A 16846-nucleotide genomic window follows, 5' to 3' on the forward strand; every position below is an offset into this window, starting at 1 on the left:
AGGCATGCTAGGAAAGTGAAGCGTTCTTAGCAACTGTTTTAATGGTTTTAACTGAACTAGCAATACCCTGAGGGTATAATGTGGTGGGGATCTTTCAGGCAAGACAATGATTATGTAAGCAGAGCAGGGGGGCCCAACACAGGCTTTAAGGCCCAACACAAAATTAAGTTGTCTTGGGAGAACACAAGTTTGCTAGCAGCTACTTCACCATGGCTCCACCTCTGAAGGTCCTGCACAAGTTTTTTTTTCAGGGGTTTCATTGGGTCTTTGCATCTATATAGTTCTACTGCTCCCAGCAGGGTGTTTGTCTTTCTCTATTCCCTCCTCCCTGCTCCAGAGAAGAAGAGACAGAATATTGCTGCACTATTTATGAAGCTTCCCATTTGTATGGTGCTCCCATGTGTTGTCACAGACTCGAATGTGTGTCCTCACACATGGTGAACCTTTGTCTTCTCCCTGGTGAGCTATTGCCCAGTCCCCCACAGTTTTAATTTTGGGAATACTCTTAAGAGTATGAAACATCAGTGGTATTATACAAATGCTCTGTTCCAACCATTAGAATGCTAAAATTGTGCATTTTTTCTTCATTTTAAAAATCTTTGGAATGACTGAAAATATATTTTACATTGATATTTTTATCTTCATCTCCCTAATAGGCCATACATATCATTAGCCAGCAGGAATAAAACTCAGTTAATCCTGCTAGGAAAAGACAGAATCAGGCTGGGGGTATAGATCGACCTGTCAACACCCATGTCCAGTGAGGAAGCAATTACAGAAGCCTTCACAGACCTTCCACATTCTGCACCCCATAAAGATCTTTGATCCATACTCCCAGAGGGATAAAGAGTAGGGGAACTTCAGCGGAGGGGAGGGGATATGGAACTCCGGTGGTGGGAATTGTGTGGAATTGTACTCCTCTTGTACTACAATCTTGTCAATAATAATTAAATCACTAATAAAAAAATACTCAGTTATCCTCGACTTAAGTGCTTTGCCTAAAGTGGAGAGAGAAGGTAGAGTGAAGCTGTTTAAGAGTACTAATTAAATGGGATAGAGAATGGGAAAGCTCTCAGGGGAGGGGGCGGGATATGGAGATTGGGTGGTGGGAATTGTGTGGAGTTGTACCCCTCCAACCCTATGGATTTGTTAATTTATCCTTTCTTAAATAAAAAATAAATTTAAAAAAAGAGTACTAATTAAATTTTTAAAAGCCCTTATTTATTTTTTTATTTATTGTATTTTTTACCAGAGCACTGCTCAGCTCTAGCTTGTGGTGTGGGGTATTGAACCTGGGACTTGGGACCTGGGAGTCTCAGGCATGAAAGTCTGTTTGCATAACCATTATGCTATCTCCCCTGCCCCTGTGATATTGTTGAGTGGCCTTCTGCCCCAATTTTTTATTCTTTACTTCTTTGATAAATAGGGGAGAGAAGAGGGAGGAATAGTTGAGGACGGATGGGGTGGGAGGTGGGGAAGACTATGGAACTGCTCCATCAAAATTCCACTGGTGCCATCTGTGGCAAGGTGCTTTAATCCAGAGCCATGCACAGATAAATCCATGTGCTTTACTAGATGAGTGATCTACTAATCCCCGAAAACCTATTTTTGGTAAATTGGAGGGTTATCCTGCTCCTAGTAGAAGCATTTCAGGACATCTGATCTCTCATTTTATTCTCTCATGCTTAGTAGATGTACTTTGCTCTGTTTTGTTATTGGAATTGACTCAACTCACTCTGACATTCAAATGAATGTTGTTAGCATGGTGTATTTACTTGGACTATAGATGAGGACATGCTGCTCATGCTTCTGTTATCCAGTGTTCATTCTCTCAAACATAGTGGCTTTAGGGACATTAAAGGGGTGAGGAAAAACAAACCAAGGTAAATACTATACTATATTCAAATACTGTCACTGAGGACATTTCAAACAACGTAGAATGCTTTAATTGTGCTAGCCTTACATAAAATTTACTAGTTTAGCCATGCTGAGGTATATAATTAGGTGACACTGCTTATCACTGCCCATTTCTAGAATTTTTTCATCAAACAAATTCTTCATCTATTAAACAAATTTCTCATCCTCTCCTCTTTAGCCTCTAGTAACCTCACAAAGGCCTCTGTGAATGTATTATTTTCTATATCATATTGTTGGTTATTTTGTTTCTGACTTTTTAAATGCTTAGCTTGATATTTCTGGGTTTTATCCATGTTGTATCAGATTTTATTCCTTTTCAAAGTTGAATAATATTCCATTATAGGTCTGTATCATATCTTGTTTATTCATCATTAGTAGACACTGAGGTTGTAGGCTCCCCCACCTATTGCTAATAGTTCTACTGTGAATATCAGTGCAGATGTATCTGTTTTGAGCCTTTTAAAAAATATTTATTCCCTTTTGTTGCCCTTGTTGTAGTTATTACTGTTGTTGCTATTATTGATGTCATCATTGTTGGATAGGCCAGAGAGAAATGGAGAGAGGAGGGGAAGACAGCAAGGAGGAGAGAAAGACTGATACCTGCAGACCTGCTTCACCACTTATGAAGTGACTCCCCTGAAGGTGGGGAGCCAGGGGCTCGAACTGGGATCCTTATGCTGGTCCTTGTGCTTTGTGCCACTGCACTTAACCTGCTGCGCTACCACCCAACTCCCCCTTGAGCCTTTATTTGTTCTTTTTGCTTATATACCCTGGAATAGAATTTTTGTGCTGTGTATTAATTATCTAGTTTTTTGTTAAGTTGCCAAACTGTTTTCACAGTGTTTGTGCCATATTATAATCTCATCAGCAATGTATGATTGTTTCAGTTTCTTCATATTCCTCGCAGAACTTGCTTTGAAGATATCATACAAATGGGTGTGAAGAGGATTTTAGAAGTTTACTTTTCCCTTAAGGCTAGTGATGTCAGGCATTTTTATTTTTTAGCTCTTTGTGATATGTGTGCTTAACCAGATGCACCATCACCCTGCTCCCTATTTTTTAGCTATTTGTATATCTTACTTGGAGAAATGTCTGCTTAACTCTCTTGTCCTTCTTAAACATTATATTGTTAGGGTGGAGAGATAGCATAGTGGTTATAAAGAAAGACTTTGATGCCTGAGGCACCAAAGCTCTCAGGTTCAATTCCCAGTACTACTATAAACTAGAGAGAAGCAGTGTTTTGGTTAAAAAAAAAAATATATATATATATTTTTTTTAATTATCTTTATATATTTATTGGATAGAGACAGGTAGAAATCGAGAGAGAATGGGGTGATAGAGAGGGAGAGAGACAGAGACACCTGCAGCCCCGCTTCACCACTTGTGAAGCTTTCCCCCTGCAGGTGGAGACCAGGGGATCGAACCTGGGTCCTTGCGCATTGTAACATGTGCGCTCAACCAGGTGCACCACCACCTGGCCCCATATATTTTTTTTTTATCACCACCAGGGTTATCATTGGAGCTCTGTGCCTGCACATTGATGCTTCCGGTGTCTTTTCTTTTTTTTTTTTTTAATATTTATTTTATTTATTTATTCCCTTTTGTTGCCCTTGTTGTTTTTATTGTTGTAGTTATTATTGTTGTTGGCGTTGTTGGATAGGACAGAGAGAAATGGAGAGAGGAGGAGAGAAAGATAGACACCTGCAGACCTGCTTCACCACCTGTGAAGCGACTCCCCCCTGTAGGTGGGGAGCCGGGGTTCGAACTGGGATCCTTATGCCGGTCCTTGTGCTTTGCGCCACCTGCGCTTAACCCGCTGTGCTACAGCCCGACTCCCCCGGTGGCCTTTTCTTGCTTGCTTTCTTTTTCTTTTCTTTTTGATAGAAACAGAGGGAAAAGTGAGAGGGAAGCAGGAGATACAGGAAAGAGACACCTACAACTCTGCTTCCACTCCTGTAGGTGGGGAGCAGGATTTTAACCTTGCTTTCTTCTTGAGCATGAGAATGTGTGTGCTCTCCTGGGTGTGTCACTGGCTGGCCCTCTGTAAACTTTTGTGTCCATATTTTGGCATCCTTTCTCTACTTTTTTCTAATGTGCTAGGGAATAAACCCAGGTTTTCCTACATGTGCTCCACTGCTGAACTGCACCAGCCTGATTTTCCTTTTTCTTTCTTTTTTTATTTATTAATTTTTGGGTTGTTACTGGGACTTCACTGCTGCAAGATAATTTTTTTTTTTTTTTTAAGACAGAGAGATAAACTCCACAGCACTGAAGCTTCCTCTAGGGCAATGTAGGTTTTGCTTGAACCTGGGTTGTGTGCATGACAAAGTAGGCATGCTATCAAGTGAACTACTTTGCTGACACCAGCCCAGTTTTTCTCTTATTTTCATGGTGAGGAGAAGGAAAGGAAAAGGGGGGGAGGGCAGAGACAGACACATAGAGAGATGCACAGTAAAGCAGTACTCCACCATCCATGGAGTTCCTATCGGTGAGCTATCTCCTAACCCACAAATGTAAGGTTTTCTTTTCTCTCTCTTTTTTTTTAATTAAAGATTTACTTACTTTTATGAAGGCAAGAAAGACAACACTCCTCACTCTAGCATATGTGGTATTGGGAATGGTCAATCATATAAGTCCTCTGCTTTATCCCCTGAGCTATTTCCTATCTTTTTTTTCACTTAGTGGGGGATTAATGGTTTAGAGTCGGCAATAAAATACAGTAGCTTGTACATACATAGTATTGCTCAGTTTTCCACATGACAGTTCACCCCCCACTAGGTCCTCCTCTGCCATCATGTTCCAGGACCTGAGCCTTCCCCGCCCCCAGAGTCTTTTACTTTGGTGTACACCAAATATTTCCCATGTTTTGGTGTATACCAAATAATACACCAAATATTTCCCATGTTTATTATTTTTAAAATTTTTTAAAAGACTTTATTTTTTATTATCTTTATTTATTGGATAGAGACAGCCAGAAATTGAGAGGAGGAGGGGAGATAGACAGGGAGAGAGACAGAGAGACACCAGCAGCACTGCTTCACCACTTGCAAAGCTTGCCCCCTGCAGGTGGGGACTGAGGGCTTGAGCCTGGGTTCTTGTGTACTGTAACATGTGTGCTCAACCAGGTGTTGAGCACACATGTTACAGTACACAAAATATAAATTGGCCCAACCCCTGTGGAGAGCAGTCTGGAGAACTCTCAGAAGGCTAGAAGTGGGCCTACCCTATGACCCTGCAATTCCTCTCCTGGGGATATATCCTAAGGAATCAAATATACTCATCCAAAAAGATTTATGTATACTCATGTTCATTGCAGCACAATTTGTAATAGCCAAAACCTGGACACAACCCAAGTGTCCAACAACAGATGAGTGGCTGAGTAAGTTCTGTCTATTATACACAATGGAATGCTACTCAGCTATTAAAAATGGTGATTTCCCCTTCTTCGCCCCATCTTGGATAAAGCTTGAAGAAATTATGTTAAGTGAGATAAGTCAGAAACAGAAAGTTGAATATGGGATGATCTCCCTCATAGACAGAAGTTGAAAAACAAGATCAGAAAGGAAAACACTAAGCAGAACTTGGACTAGAGTTGGTGTACTGCACCAAAGCAAAAGTCTCTGGGGTGGGTAAGGACCTGGTGGGGGTTGTATTGTTATGTGGAAAACTGGGAAGTGTTATTATGCATGTACAAAGGATTGTATTTTACTGGTGACTATAAACCATTAATCCCCCAATAAATAAATTAAAAACACACACACACCAGATATTATCCCTTTATACAGTCACCTGATTAGGGTAGATTTATTCCAAACCAACATCTTTATCATTTCTTAAATATTTTAGGAATACTTTTCTGAGCCAAGTTACAGTCCCACAAAAAAAAACTACTCATACCTGTTTTATTTTAACGTAGATTTCTCCATTTATTCACTAATTGCTTGAGTGACTCCCTCTACTCCATTTCAGATTGAAATTCATCAGCTGCTCATGAAAAATTGCTTCGAGGATATGTAAACAATGTGCTGTAGATTCTGAAAGTAGTTTTGAGGAGTTTCAGTTGTTTTTGAGTATTATCATTAGATTGTTGAAATGTATGTTATATTGGGGATTATTTTGGAGGGTAAGGAAAAAGGAGAGGGAGGTAGAGAAAGAGATAAGAGACAGACACCAACCTTCAAGCATCACTTTGGCATATATAACGCTGGGACTAATATTCATAACACTATGCTTATGAGTCTGGCACTCTAGTCACTGTATAACCTCCTGGGGGGCTATTATTCTTATTTTTAAAAAATGCATTTTATGTGACATCTCATAGGTTGACTGTTGCAGCTTTAGAATTGACCTTTTCTGGGGCTAGGTGGTGGTGCACGCAGTAGAATGCACACATTTCAGTGTGCAATAATTCAGGTTTGAGACTCTGATCCCCACCTGTAGTGAAACAGTATTGCAGGCATCTCTATCTCTATCCAAAATAAATAAAATTAAAGGTTAGAAGAAATATAATCTCTTAAAAATAATTGTTTTTTCCTCTAATAATTGTTTTAAGATATTTGCTTCTTAATTTGGAATAAATTCAGTGATCCATAGGTAAAAATACTTGTTTGTTTCTTATTTATTTATTTATTTATTTATTTTCCCTTTTGTTGCCCTTGTTGTTTAACATTGTTGTGGTTACTGATGTCGTTGTTGTTGGATAGGACAGAGAGAAATTGAGAGAGGGGAAGACAGAGGGGGAGAGAAAGACAGACACCTGCAGACCTGCTTCACTGCTTGTGAAGTGACTCCCCTGCAGGGGTGGAGCCGGGGGTTCAAACCTGGATCCTTAAGCTGGTCCTTGTGCTTTGTGCCACATGCACTTAACCTGCTGCCTTGCAGCTCAACTCTCTATGTTTGTTTCTTTAAGCTATTGTGGATGGCATTCATAATTTAATTTTTTCCCCTGGTCCCAAAGATAGTTCATCCAGTAAGGGTTTATGCCTTGCCATGCATGAAATATGAATTTGAGCACTGTCACCACACGAGAGTGTCGAGGCTGTGGTGCCTTTCCCTTCTCTCTCTCTCTGGCTGTCTCTCTCTCTCTAAAAAGAAAAAAAAAATGAAAAAGACAGTCTGGGATCAGTGAAAGACAGCCTGGGATCAGTGAAATTCTGTGTTCATATATATGACACTTGTATTATCGAAATGTTTTGTCAAGTACTAGTTTAACATTCAAACACTAAATGTCTAAAAGCATTTTGAATTGAAAAAAAATTAATTTGATAGGATAGTGAGAGAAATGGAGGAGAAGGGAGGAGTGAGAAAGGAGAGAGAGCCTGAGCACATGTGAGAGAGAGAGCTGCGGCACTGTTTAACCTTTCACGAAGCTTCTTGCAGTTGGAGACTGGGGGCTTGAACCCAGGTCTAAAACCATTTTGATCTGCTGGAGAACAATTATTGAATAGATTGTAGCAAGAATCCAAAATAATGATAATTATTAAAACTTGGTTGATAGGTTTAAAGCAGCTTATTTAATATTCTGCTTTTATGGTTAATTAAAAATATGCTTAGGAGGCCTGGGTAGTGGTACACCTGGTTGAGTGCATATGTTACAGTGTGCAAGGATCCGGGTTTAATCCCTCGTCCCCACCTGCAGGAGCAAAGCTTTGCGAGTGGTGAAGCAGTGCTGCACGTGTTTCTCTTTCACTTTCCCTATTACCCCATCCCTCTAGATTTCTGTCTGTTTTTATCTAGTAAATAAAGATAATCAAAAAAATTAAATATATATAGTTAGGATAAAAGATATAGTTCAACAGGTACAGCACAGGCCCAGGTACAGTACTCAGCCCAGGTTTGAGCCCCATCACCACATGGGAATGCATTGGTGCTGTAGTATCTCTCTGAATGAAGAGATGGCCTAGGGTAGGAAGTTACACATAGTCCAAGGCCTCAGCTCTGAGGAAATGTGCTTCAGTGGGGCTGTTATTAGGAGACTTTCTTGCCTGTGGTTGACAGAGGTTCTATAATGAAGGACAGGTAAGGTCTTAAGTAGAACAAGAAATGTTTATTAAAATGAAAGTATATCCAACAAGAGAGAGCACATGGATATATGATCTCTGTGAAACTCCAAACAACTCAAGTTTACTACTTCCAACATAAAACTAGGCAGGATGGACATACTTCTTCTCTGTCCCTATCATCCATTCCCCCAAACACAAAACACTTTAAAGGACAGAGGAAAGAAACAACAGAAAGGATAGGCCATAACCTCTGCCCCCCACAAAGGGAGCAGTATACTCCTAAAGAGTAGCTGGAGTATATACATATCCCATAAGTTCTTTCTCAAGTCATCTGTTGATGGGCATTTAGGTGCTTCCACTCTTTGCCTATTGTGAATGCAGTTATAGACACGGGTGCACATGTTCCTATGAATTAATGTTTGCATGTCCTTTGGATAAATGCATAAGAGTAGTATTGCTGGATCATAAGACAATTCCATTTTTACTTAAGGACCCTCTTATCAGTCTTCCACAGGATCTACATTGCATTTGTTCCCACCAGCAGTGTAGCAGAGACCCTTCCCACCTCCCCTCACCCCCCCCCCCAGTCTCACCAACACCTGTCATTTCCTGTCTTGTTGTAGGCCATTGTCATAAGGTGGAATCCCAGTGTAGTTTTAATTTGTATTTCTCTAATGATAAATGAAGTGCAATATTTTGATATGTGTCTATGGGCCATGTGTAGCTCTTCTTTAGAAAACTCTGTTTAGTCCTTTGGCCCATTTCTTTATTGGCTTTTTTTTTTTCTTTTGTTGAGCTGTACCAGTCCTTTGTAAATGTTTGCTATCTGATGTTTGTTAAATGCGTGATGTGCAGATATTTTCTCTTAGTTACTGGGTTGCCTTGTGTAGTTGGCTTTTGAAGTGTAAAAGCTTTCTAATTTTTCTAGTTATGGGATATTTACTGTATGGACTACTGCCCTGCAATAAAAAAAAAAGATGATACTGTCTTTTGGAACAAAATGATTGGAACTAGAGGTGATTGTGTTAAATAGTTTCACTCATATGTGAATTCTAGAATCTAGAGTGCACTGTTACCATTTTGAGAACTGGGGTTCAAACTTCTGGTCCCCATCTGCAGGGGGGAGCTTCACGAGTGATGGAGCAATGCTGCTATCATCTCCCCTTCTCTCTGTTTCTCTCTTACGCTTTATCCCTCTGTTTCTGTCTCCCAACCTCTATGAAAAAAAGAAAGGATAAGGGTGAAATGCTGCTGGGAATGGTGAACCTCACAATAACCCAGGTGACAAAACAGAAATTGCCAGCCTTTCAAACTTGACTTGTGTTACTTTGCATGTTTACATATCTAGACATTTGGAAAGGTAGGGGTGTGTGTGTGTGTGTGTGTGTGTGTGTGTGTTACTATTGTGTGGTATATAACGTTTCTTTTCCTGTGCAGTGTCAGGAATGACTCTAGGGTCTGTCGTGTGTTTTCTAGTGCTGAATAGCCTCCCTGGCTCATTTTATTTTAATCTTATATTTCTATGAGAGACACATACATCTCAAAGTATCACCCTACTATCTAGAAAGCTTCACCTATTTTTGTCTTTGCTCTCTCATGTGGTGCTAGAGGTAGAACTCAAAGCATGTGTTCTGAAAGCCACATCCACAGCTTCTATTCAGTTTTTGTATTTTAAGTAACTGTGTAAATGAAATAATTTTTAGACTATATCAAGATTTTTTTTGATCACTTGTGATTTCTTGGATTAGAAATAGAAACTTTGACTATATCTCTGTGATTTTGTTAGGAATTTCATATGATATCTTAATCTGTTTGTATGAGAAATGGAAAGATTTTATGTAAAAAAAAAACTATAATGGGGGCCAGGTGGTGGTGTACCTGGTTGAGCGCACATGTTACAATGTGCAAGGACTCGGGTTCAAGTCCCCAGTCCTCACCTGCAGGGGGAAAGCTTTACAAGTGGTGAAGCAAGGCTGCAGGTGTCTCACTAACTCTGTAGTACCCCTTTCCCTCTCAATTTCTGGCTGTCCAATAAATATCCAATAAATAAACAAAGATTAAAAAATGGTTTTTTAAATCTGTAATGAAGGGTGGGAGAGATAGCATAATGGTTATGCAAACAGACTCTCATCCCAGAGGCTCCAGGATCTCAGGTTCAATCCCCCATACCACCATAAGCCAGAACTGAGCAGTGCTCTGGTGTTTCTCTCTCTCTTTGTCTCTCTCTCCCTCTTTCCCTCTGCATCTCTCTCCAAAATAAAATAAATAAGATATTTTAAAAAGAAAAAGGAATCAGAATTTCTAAAAAATATATCTAATGAAAATATGAACTGCTATCTTTCATAGTTAGTCTCAGAGAACCATTATTTCAAAGTCTAATAAGGTGTTTATGTTGGTCACATTTCTAGCATATAAACAAAAAATATTCATGGGTGTTTAGGTTGGATTGTTTTTCATTATGAATAGTAGTTCCTCTTGGACTACTTTTAACACTTTTTTACATTTGGCCATTTCTGGTCTGTTTAGTGTCATCTGCCTTTCACGAAGTCTACAGAAATTAAAGGAAACTGTTTTTTTTAAAGCCAAAATGTCTCTGGGGTGGGGGGGGGGGAAGATCTCCATATAATAAAGCTACATATACTGAATATTTTAAAAGTGTCAATGTGTCTATAAAGGATGTGTGGATGTATCGTCAAGTCAGTTAATTACCAGACTAGGTAGTTTAACTTTAGGAGAGTAGAATAGTGTAACTCTGTTTACCAAGAGCAAATATCCACTGACAGAATAAAAACAATCTTCCTGGGAGTCGGGCAGTAGCACAGTGGGTTAAGTGCACATGGCATGAAGCGCAAGGACCAGGGGAAAGATCCTGGTTCAAGCCCCCGGCTCCCCACCTGCAGGAGAGTCGCTTCACAGGCGGTGAAGTAGGTCTGCAGGTGTTTCTCTTTCTTTCCCCCCGTCTTCCCCTCCTCTCTCCATTTCTCTCTGTCCTATCTAACAACAACGACATCAACAACGACAGAAAAGCAACAAGGGCAACAAAAGGGAAAATAAATACAAAAAAATAAAATAAAATATATATAAAAAACAACAACAAAAAACCAATTTTCCTTCTATTTGACATTTTGTTATCTAGTTAGGTTTTCCGTAGCATGTAGTTGGTTCTTACCTATATCAACATGACAGATTTAGGTGTTAGGAGGGTAAAAAATTTGGTAGATAAGTACAGGTAGATTTAGTTCATGGGTACCTAAAAATAAGATGTGACTACTCTGGTTTATGCTTCAAACCCTTTAGTGTGTTCTGCTTGCTATAGTTGAGTTTTAAGCGTTGTACTACATTCAGTTTCTATCATATAAACCTGAAAAATGCTATGGAAAGTGAATTAAAGCAAAATGAATTTATATTTTTGTTAGTCTTTAACTTAACATTTTAGGATCATACTTGGCTTTCCTTCTATGTCTAGGGTACCAGAAAGTAATCATGTACAGTTTTAGGTTTATCTTTACTATCCTCATTTTGTTATTGCCAACTAGATGAATTTTAGTGATGGTCTGAAGGAGGACAGTAAGTCCTATAAATACCAGTTTCCAAATGGTGTCTTTATTCCAGCCCATCACAATAGTTTTAAAACTAGTTTTTTTTTGTTTTGTTGCTTTGTTTTGTTTTTTTTAACAGGCGAGCCAGTGTAACTCCTTCAAGACTGGAGTGACACACTCTGCATCTTCATCTGCCTCATGTGAGTTCTCATTTTGGCAGCAGCACCCTGCTAGGCTGGAACCTCTGTAGAGGTTTGCCCTTTCTTTTTCTAAAACCTGTAAACTACTAGGATGTCTTGGTGGCAAAGGTAAAACATGCATGAGAATCCCAGACCTCCCTGCAGAACATCTCAGTTCATTCTAAAGGGACTGTATCCTCTTAACAGGTTCTGTGTTACATGAATAGTGTCTAATCAGAACAGAGCCTACAACCTTCATCTCCACAATATGCAGTTGATACATTTTTTTTAAAGAGCTGTTTTTTCCATGAAGATTATGGAGTAAAGAATATCTTTAGATACTCTCTGTAGCTTCAGCTTTCAAAGCTTTGGTTGTTCTCTTTATAGTTACTTACGTAACTGGAGAACACTGTGTACTACCCTACTGGATAAGCAGTCCACTCTTTTGGACTCTGACCCCTAAAATAGCTCATTTCTTTGTCTTCAGATATTGGGTAAATTAGGATAGTTCTAAGGACTTTCTCAAAGAAGAAATAAACACTAAATATGTGAGATCATGTATACTCTGAAGATCTTGAATGTGTTTTGGGAAGTCTGTTGTAATAACCTAGCTTGAAGCTGAGAGCATCATTTACTTGCCAGTTTTGCTAAGGAAATTGAAATTAGAACCTTTGCAGCTGTGAAAGGGCGTTGAGCTCTACATTCTGAGGTGATACATATGGTTCCCCACAGATGTCAAGGCTGGCTTTGAAAGAGATGGCTGATTAAAAGACAATTTTTGCTATTTATTTATATTTTAAAGGAATGGTGGTGCTCTGTAGGTTTTAGGAATAGTTTCTTTGGCCATCATGTCCAAACAGATTATAATGATTTCCCAGGAATGCTTAAACCAAAACGTCTAAACTTGTACTATGCAGTTCTGCTTCTCCAGCCCTGGCAATACTGTCTAGTTCTCTAGCAGATGATTAAATAACTTGGGAGTTTGTGTTACTGAAACGATTATCTGGGAAGCTTCTGAGAAAATGTCAATTGGTTGTAGGTCTTACTGATTAATATAGAGCTTAGTGAAATAGATAGTCTTGTCAAAGTGGAACTTGGACTCTTTGTTAATTCCATTCCCACCTGTGTGACTCGAGCAGGGTTTTATTTATTATTTTTGGACTAGAGGAAAGAAATTGGAGAGAGAGTGAAATGTTTCAACACCAAGCTTAAAGTCCGATGACTTGTGTAATCTGAGATTGAGTTTCACATGAGAAAAAGAGAAAGAGAAAGAGGGAAGCCAAAGAGCCACTTTATCAAATCAGGGACCTCAGACACACAAGTTCTGTGTTCTACCAGCTGAGCTATGTCCCCAAGCCTAAAAATTTATTTTTAACAGTGATGGTTAGCTCTCTACAAAGAGCTTTGGATAAGAGACTTGGGAAGATAAGAGTCTGGCTATAGTTGTTGTTTGTACTTGCTATGTTGACTTCAGGTCAGCCAGTGAGGAAAATAATTCTTATTTTTGGGAAGTACCCTAAGTGCATTGAGAGAAAGGAAATTTAAAGTGTTCATTTCCATAAATGGAATGTTTAATAAGCTACCTCATTTGGGCACTTGGAATCCCAGACTTCTCTGCCCTGGAATAAAGCAATGCAACAAGTGTAAAGTGTTTTTTGTTATTCTAGAGTTCTGTTGACAAAATGGGAATTTGAGGATTCTCCTTATCCTAGTATATATCTTTTCTCTAAATATTTTGAATATATTAAATTGGGTTTTAATCCAAACTGTTTCACAGACATAGGTTTTTAATCGTCAGTTACTCCATCACCCTGATTCACTTTGAGGAAAATTGCTGATATAGGGGTCAGCTTGGGATGTTACGATTTAGATTTGTTTTTTGCTTTCCATTCTTAACATGGAAAGTTGTCTTTCTGGAAAATGAGTACATCATTTTATATGGACCAAGACTTGTTAAGAATGAATGTCAGTAAATTATTGAAATTACTTAGCTACATGAAGTTTTGTTTTATTAAATTTTTGAATTAAATGGGACTTTGTTAGGAGTAAGAAGTGATACTTATTTTGTGAAGTTATTGTTAAAATGAGTTTATTTCCTTTTGGGATATAGCATAAGGTGGGGGTGAAAGATGTTATTTCTGTTGTGATAAGAATTCAAATAGACATTTGAGTATGCTATGTTTTCCTGGTTTTTATGATAGCCTATCAGCTTTTATCCTGTTAGTGCATATTAAGTATGCAGCACTTCCTTGTATATATACATCATTTAGATTTTAAAATCCCACGTTAGTCTTCAAAAAGTGTTAGGAGACAGTGGCAAGGATGGGACTAGAATTGAAGAGATGAAAAAATACATAGCCACTTTTGAAAATGTTAGGAGGCAGAATTAGTGTTAGCATTGAATCATCTTTACTTCCAAGACAACAAAAGAAATCACAGCTTCTTTTGGTATTGCTCTTCTGAGACTCAAACATGTAAAAAATAATTTTTTTCTGTTTAAAAAAATATGAAAAATGTTTGTTAAAGTATTTGAATGCTCAGCCTGCCTTTAAAAAAGTTCAATGAGATGTAAAAAGTACACTAGTGTGTTACAGGATATTTAAGTTTTAGAGGAAAAGATACTAAAGTCTCTTCCTATCTCTTAGTTATTCAGTCCCCTGCTATTGAGGCAGTCAGTATTACTGGTTTATTTTCTATGTTTCCTGAAATATTAAAAAAGATTGCTTTTGGGAAGGGACAGTTGAATTGTATTCATTAAAATATTAGCATTGTCTTAGGCAGACTATTATAATGAAAGATCAGCTGGAGTCATAGTCTAAATGATAATTATAGAAGTGTGATAATATAATCATAGTGCAGCTATTATGAGACTATAACATGGAAATGTATATTTTGTCTCATTCAGCATTTAGCAAGATTGCAGGTCTTATAATTTTTTAAGATGTATTTATTTATTAATGAGAGAGAGAGAACCAGAGCATCACTCAGCCACATTTGATGCTGAGTATCAAATTAGGGACCTTATGCTTGAGAATCTAATGTTTATCCCCTGCAACATCTCCCAGGATGATATTTTTTTAAAATATGATTTAATCAGAAATTGATATAAGAATGGTTACATAAATATTTAATTTGAAAGAAACCTATTTAAAGGAGCAATATTTTTTCTTACAATGAACTACATGATAATTGTAAAAGCTGTGTTCATCATAGATTATTTCATATTTATATTACACTGGTAGAGACCCCCCCCCATTCCAAAATCTATTTTCTTCATCTGTAATAAACTTACTATACTGTTTTGTAAGATAAGGAAACACATATAATACTTATACATAATATACCTATTTACTCTTCCATAATTATATATAATACATGATTTATTTATTTATTTAATTTATTTATATTACCACTAGGGTTATTACTGGAGCTTAGTGCCTGCTCAATGAATCCACTGCTCCCGGTGGGCCTTCTTTCCTTTTTTTTTTTTCTCTCCCTCATTTCTTTTTTTTATTAGATAGGATAGAGAAATTGCAAAGGAAGCGGGGAGGTAAGGGAGAGAGAAAGAGAGACACCTGCAGACTTGCTTCACCTCTTGTGAAGCTTCCCCCCTGCAAGTGGAGAACAGCAGATTGAACCTGGGTACCTTGTGCATAGTAAAATATGCACTCAACTGGGTGTGCCACCGCCCAACTCCCAAGTCATAATTCTTTAATGCTTAATCCCTACTTCATATCCATATCATTTCCTTAGTTATCTCAAACACATCTTTTTATGGTTGATAATCCCAGTAAAAACTTATAAAATATCATTTTAAAGATGCATTTATGAGAGGGCGAGGAAAGAGAATGAATGAGAGAGAGAGAGAGAGAACGAGAGAATGAGAGAACCAGAGCAGCACTGTGGCATATGCAATGCTAGAGACCTGATGCTTGTGGGTCCAGTGCCAGATTCACTGTGCTACTTCCCAGGTTGTGCAGAAAAATACTGTTAGTGATGATAAGAAAATAGGTTAATCCGAACAGATAAAATTATGCTGAGTACAGAAGGGAGTGTAAAGCAACTATCAAACAAGTAAGAGTTAAAAAAAAAACAAACTGACAACAAATTTTTAAAAAGAGTTCATTTTAAATGATTCTTATTCCAATCAAGCATACCAGCGAAGCCTTGAACATATGTAGACTTCTCCACGAGTTTTCTCTTCACTTATGCTCTTGTGGTTATTATCATGCTGTGGATATTTATTCTGCCTTTAGACTGTGTTAATGAAGAAATAGATAAGGGAGAAAATTATTGAATTAGTTTTCCTAATTTTCAGAAACTATCCTGAATTGTCTGATAATGCATCATGTTGCTACTGCTCTTGCTCTTATGTTCACAGACTAACACTTAAGTTCTGTGGTTATTTGGGCAGTTCAGAACATGGAGTTTGAGGAAAAAAGAAAAATGACAGATTATAAGAAAGGAGAAATTGGGAAAAGAATAGCAATCCACTCATTTGCCTTCTATTGTAACTTGACTGTTGTCTTAATGAAAACCTCTTCTTTGTGCAGTGTACAAGTCCCCAGAGTATGAATCCCTTGGCTTTGAACTTACTGTGGAGAGATTAGTTTCTATTGGCTATCCTCAGGAGCTGCTCAACTTTGCTTACGACTCTACATTCCCTACCAGGTAATTTAAAAAATTTATTTATTTATTCCCTTTTGTTGCCCTTGTTGTTTTGTTGTAGTTATTATTGTTGTTGTTATTGATGGCATTGTTGTTGGATAGGACAGAGAGAAATGGAGAGTGGAGGGGAAAACAGAGGGGGGAGAGAAAGATAGACACCTGCAGACCTGCTTCACCGCTTGTGAAGCGACTCCCCTGCAGGTGGGGAGCCAGGGGCTCAAACTGGGATCCTTATGTCAGTCCTTGTGCTTTGCGCCACTTGTGCTTAACCAGCTGCACCGCCCAACTCCCACCAGGTAATTTTTTAAAGAATTTTTTTTATGACTCCTTTACCTAACTATAGAATTAGTGATTCCAGATTTATCTCTGACCAAGAAAAAATCATCAAAGACTTTAAAAAATATTTTATCTATTATATATTGGGTAATGACAGAGAGAAATTGAGGGTAAAGAAAGATAAAGAAAGAGAGGCATTGAGACACCTGCAGCACTGCTTCATCACTCATGAAGCTTTCCCCCTGCAGGTGGGGACCAGAGCTTG

The 16846-nt window shown here is 38.2% G+C and overlaps 1 protein-coding gene across 2 annotated transcripts in view; it reads left to right on the plus strand.

Annotated features, from left to right (window-relative positions):
* NT5C2 (5'-nucleotidase, cytosolic II) overlaps positions 1 to 16846 on the plus strand; it is a 100399-nt gene that overhangs the window by 47363 nt on the left and 36190 nt on the right. For both annotated transcript variants that reach the window (XM_060171409.1, XM_007530626.3), the window contains exon 4: positions 16191 to 16308. In XM_060171409.1, coding sequence (XP_060027392.1) covers positions 16191 to 16308 — 118 coding nt within the window. The remainder of the gene's footprint in view (positions 1 to 16190; positions 16309 to 16846) is intronic.

This window comes from Erinaceus europaeus, chromosome 14 (assembly GCF_950295315.1).
Source record: "Erinaceus europaeus chromosome 14, mEriEur2.1, whole genome shotgun sequence".
NCBI classification, from domain to species: Eukaryota; Metazoa; Chordata; class Mammalia; order Eulipotyphla; family Erinaceidae; genus Erinaceus; species Erinaceus europaeus.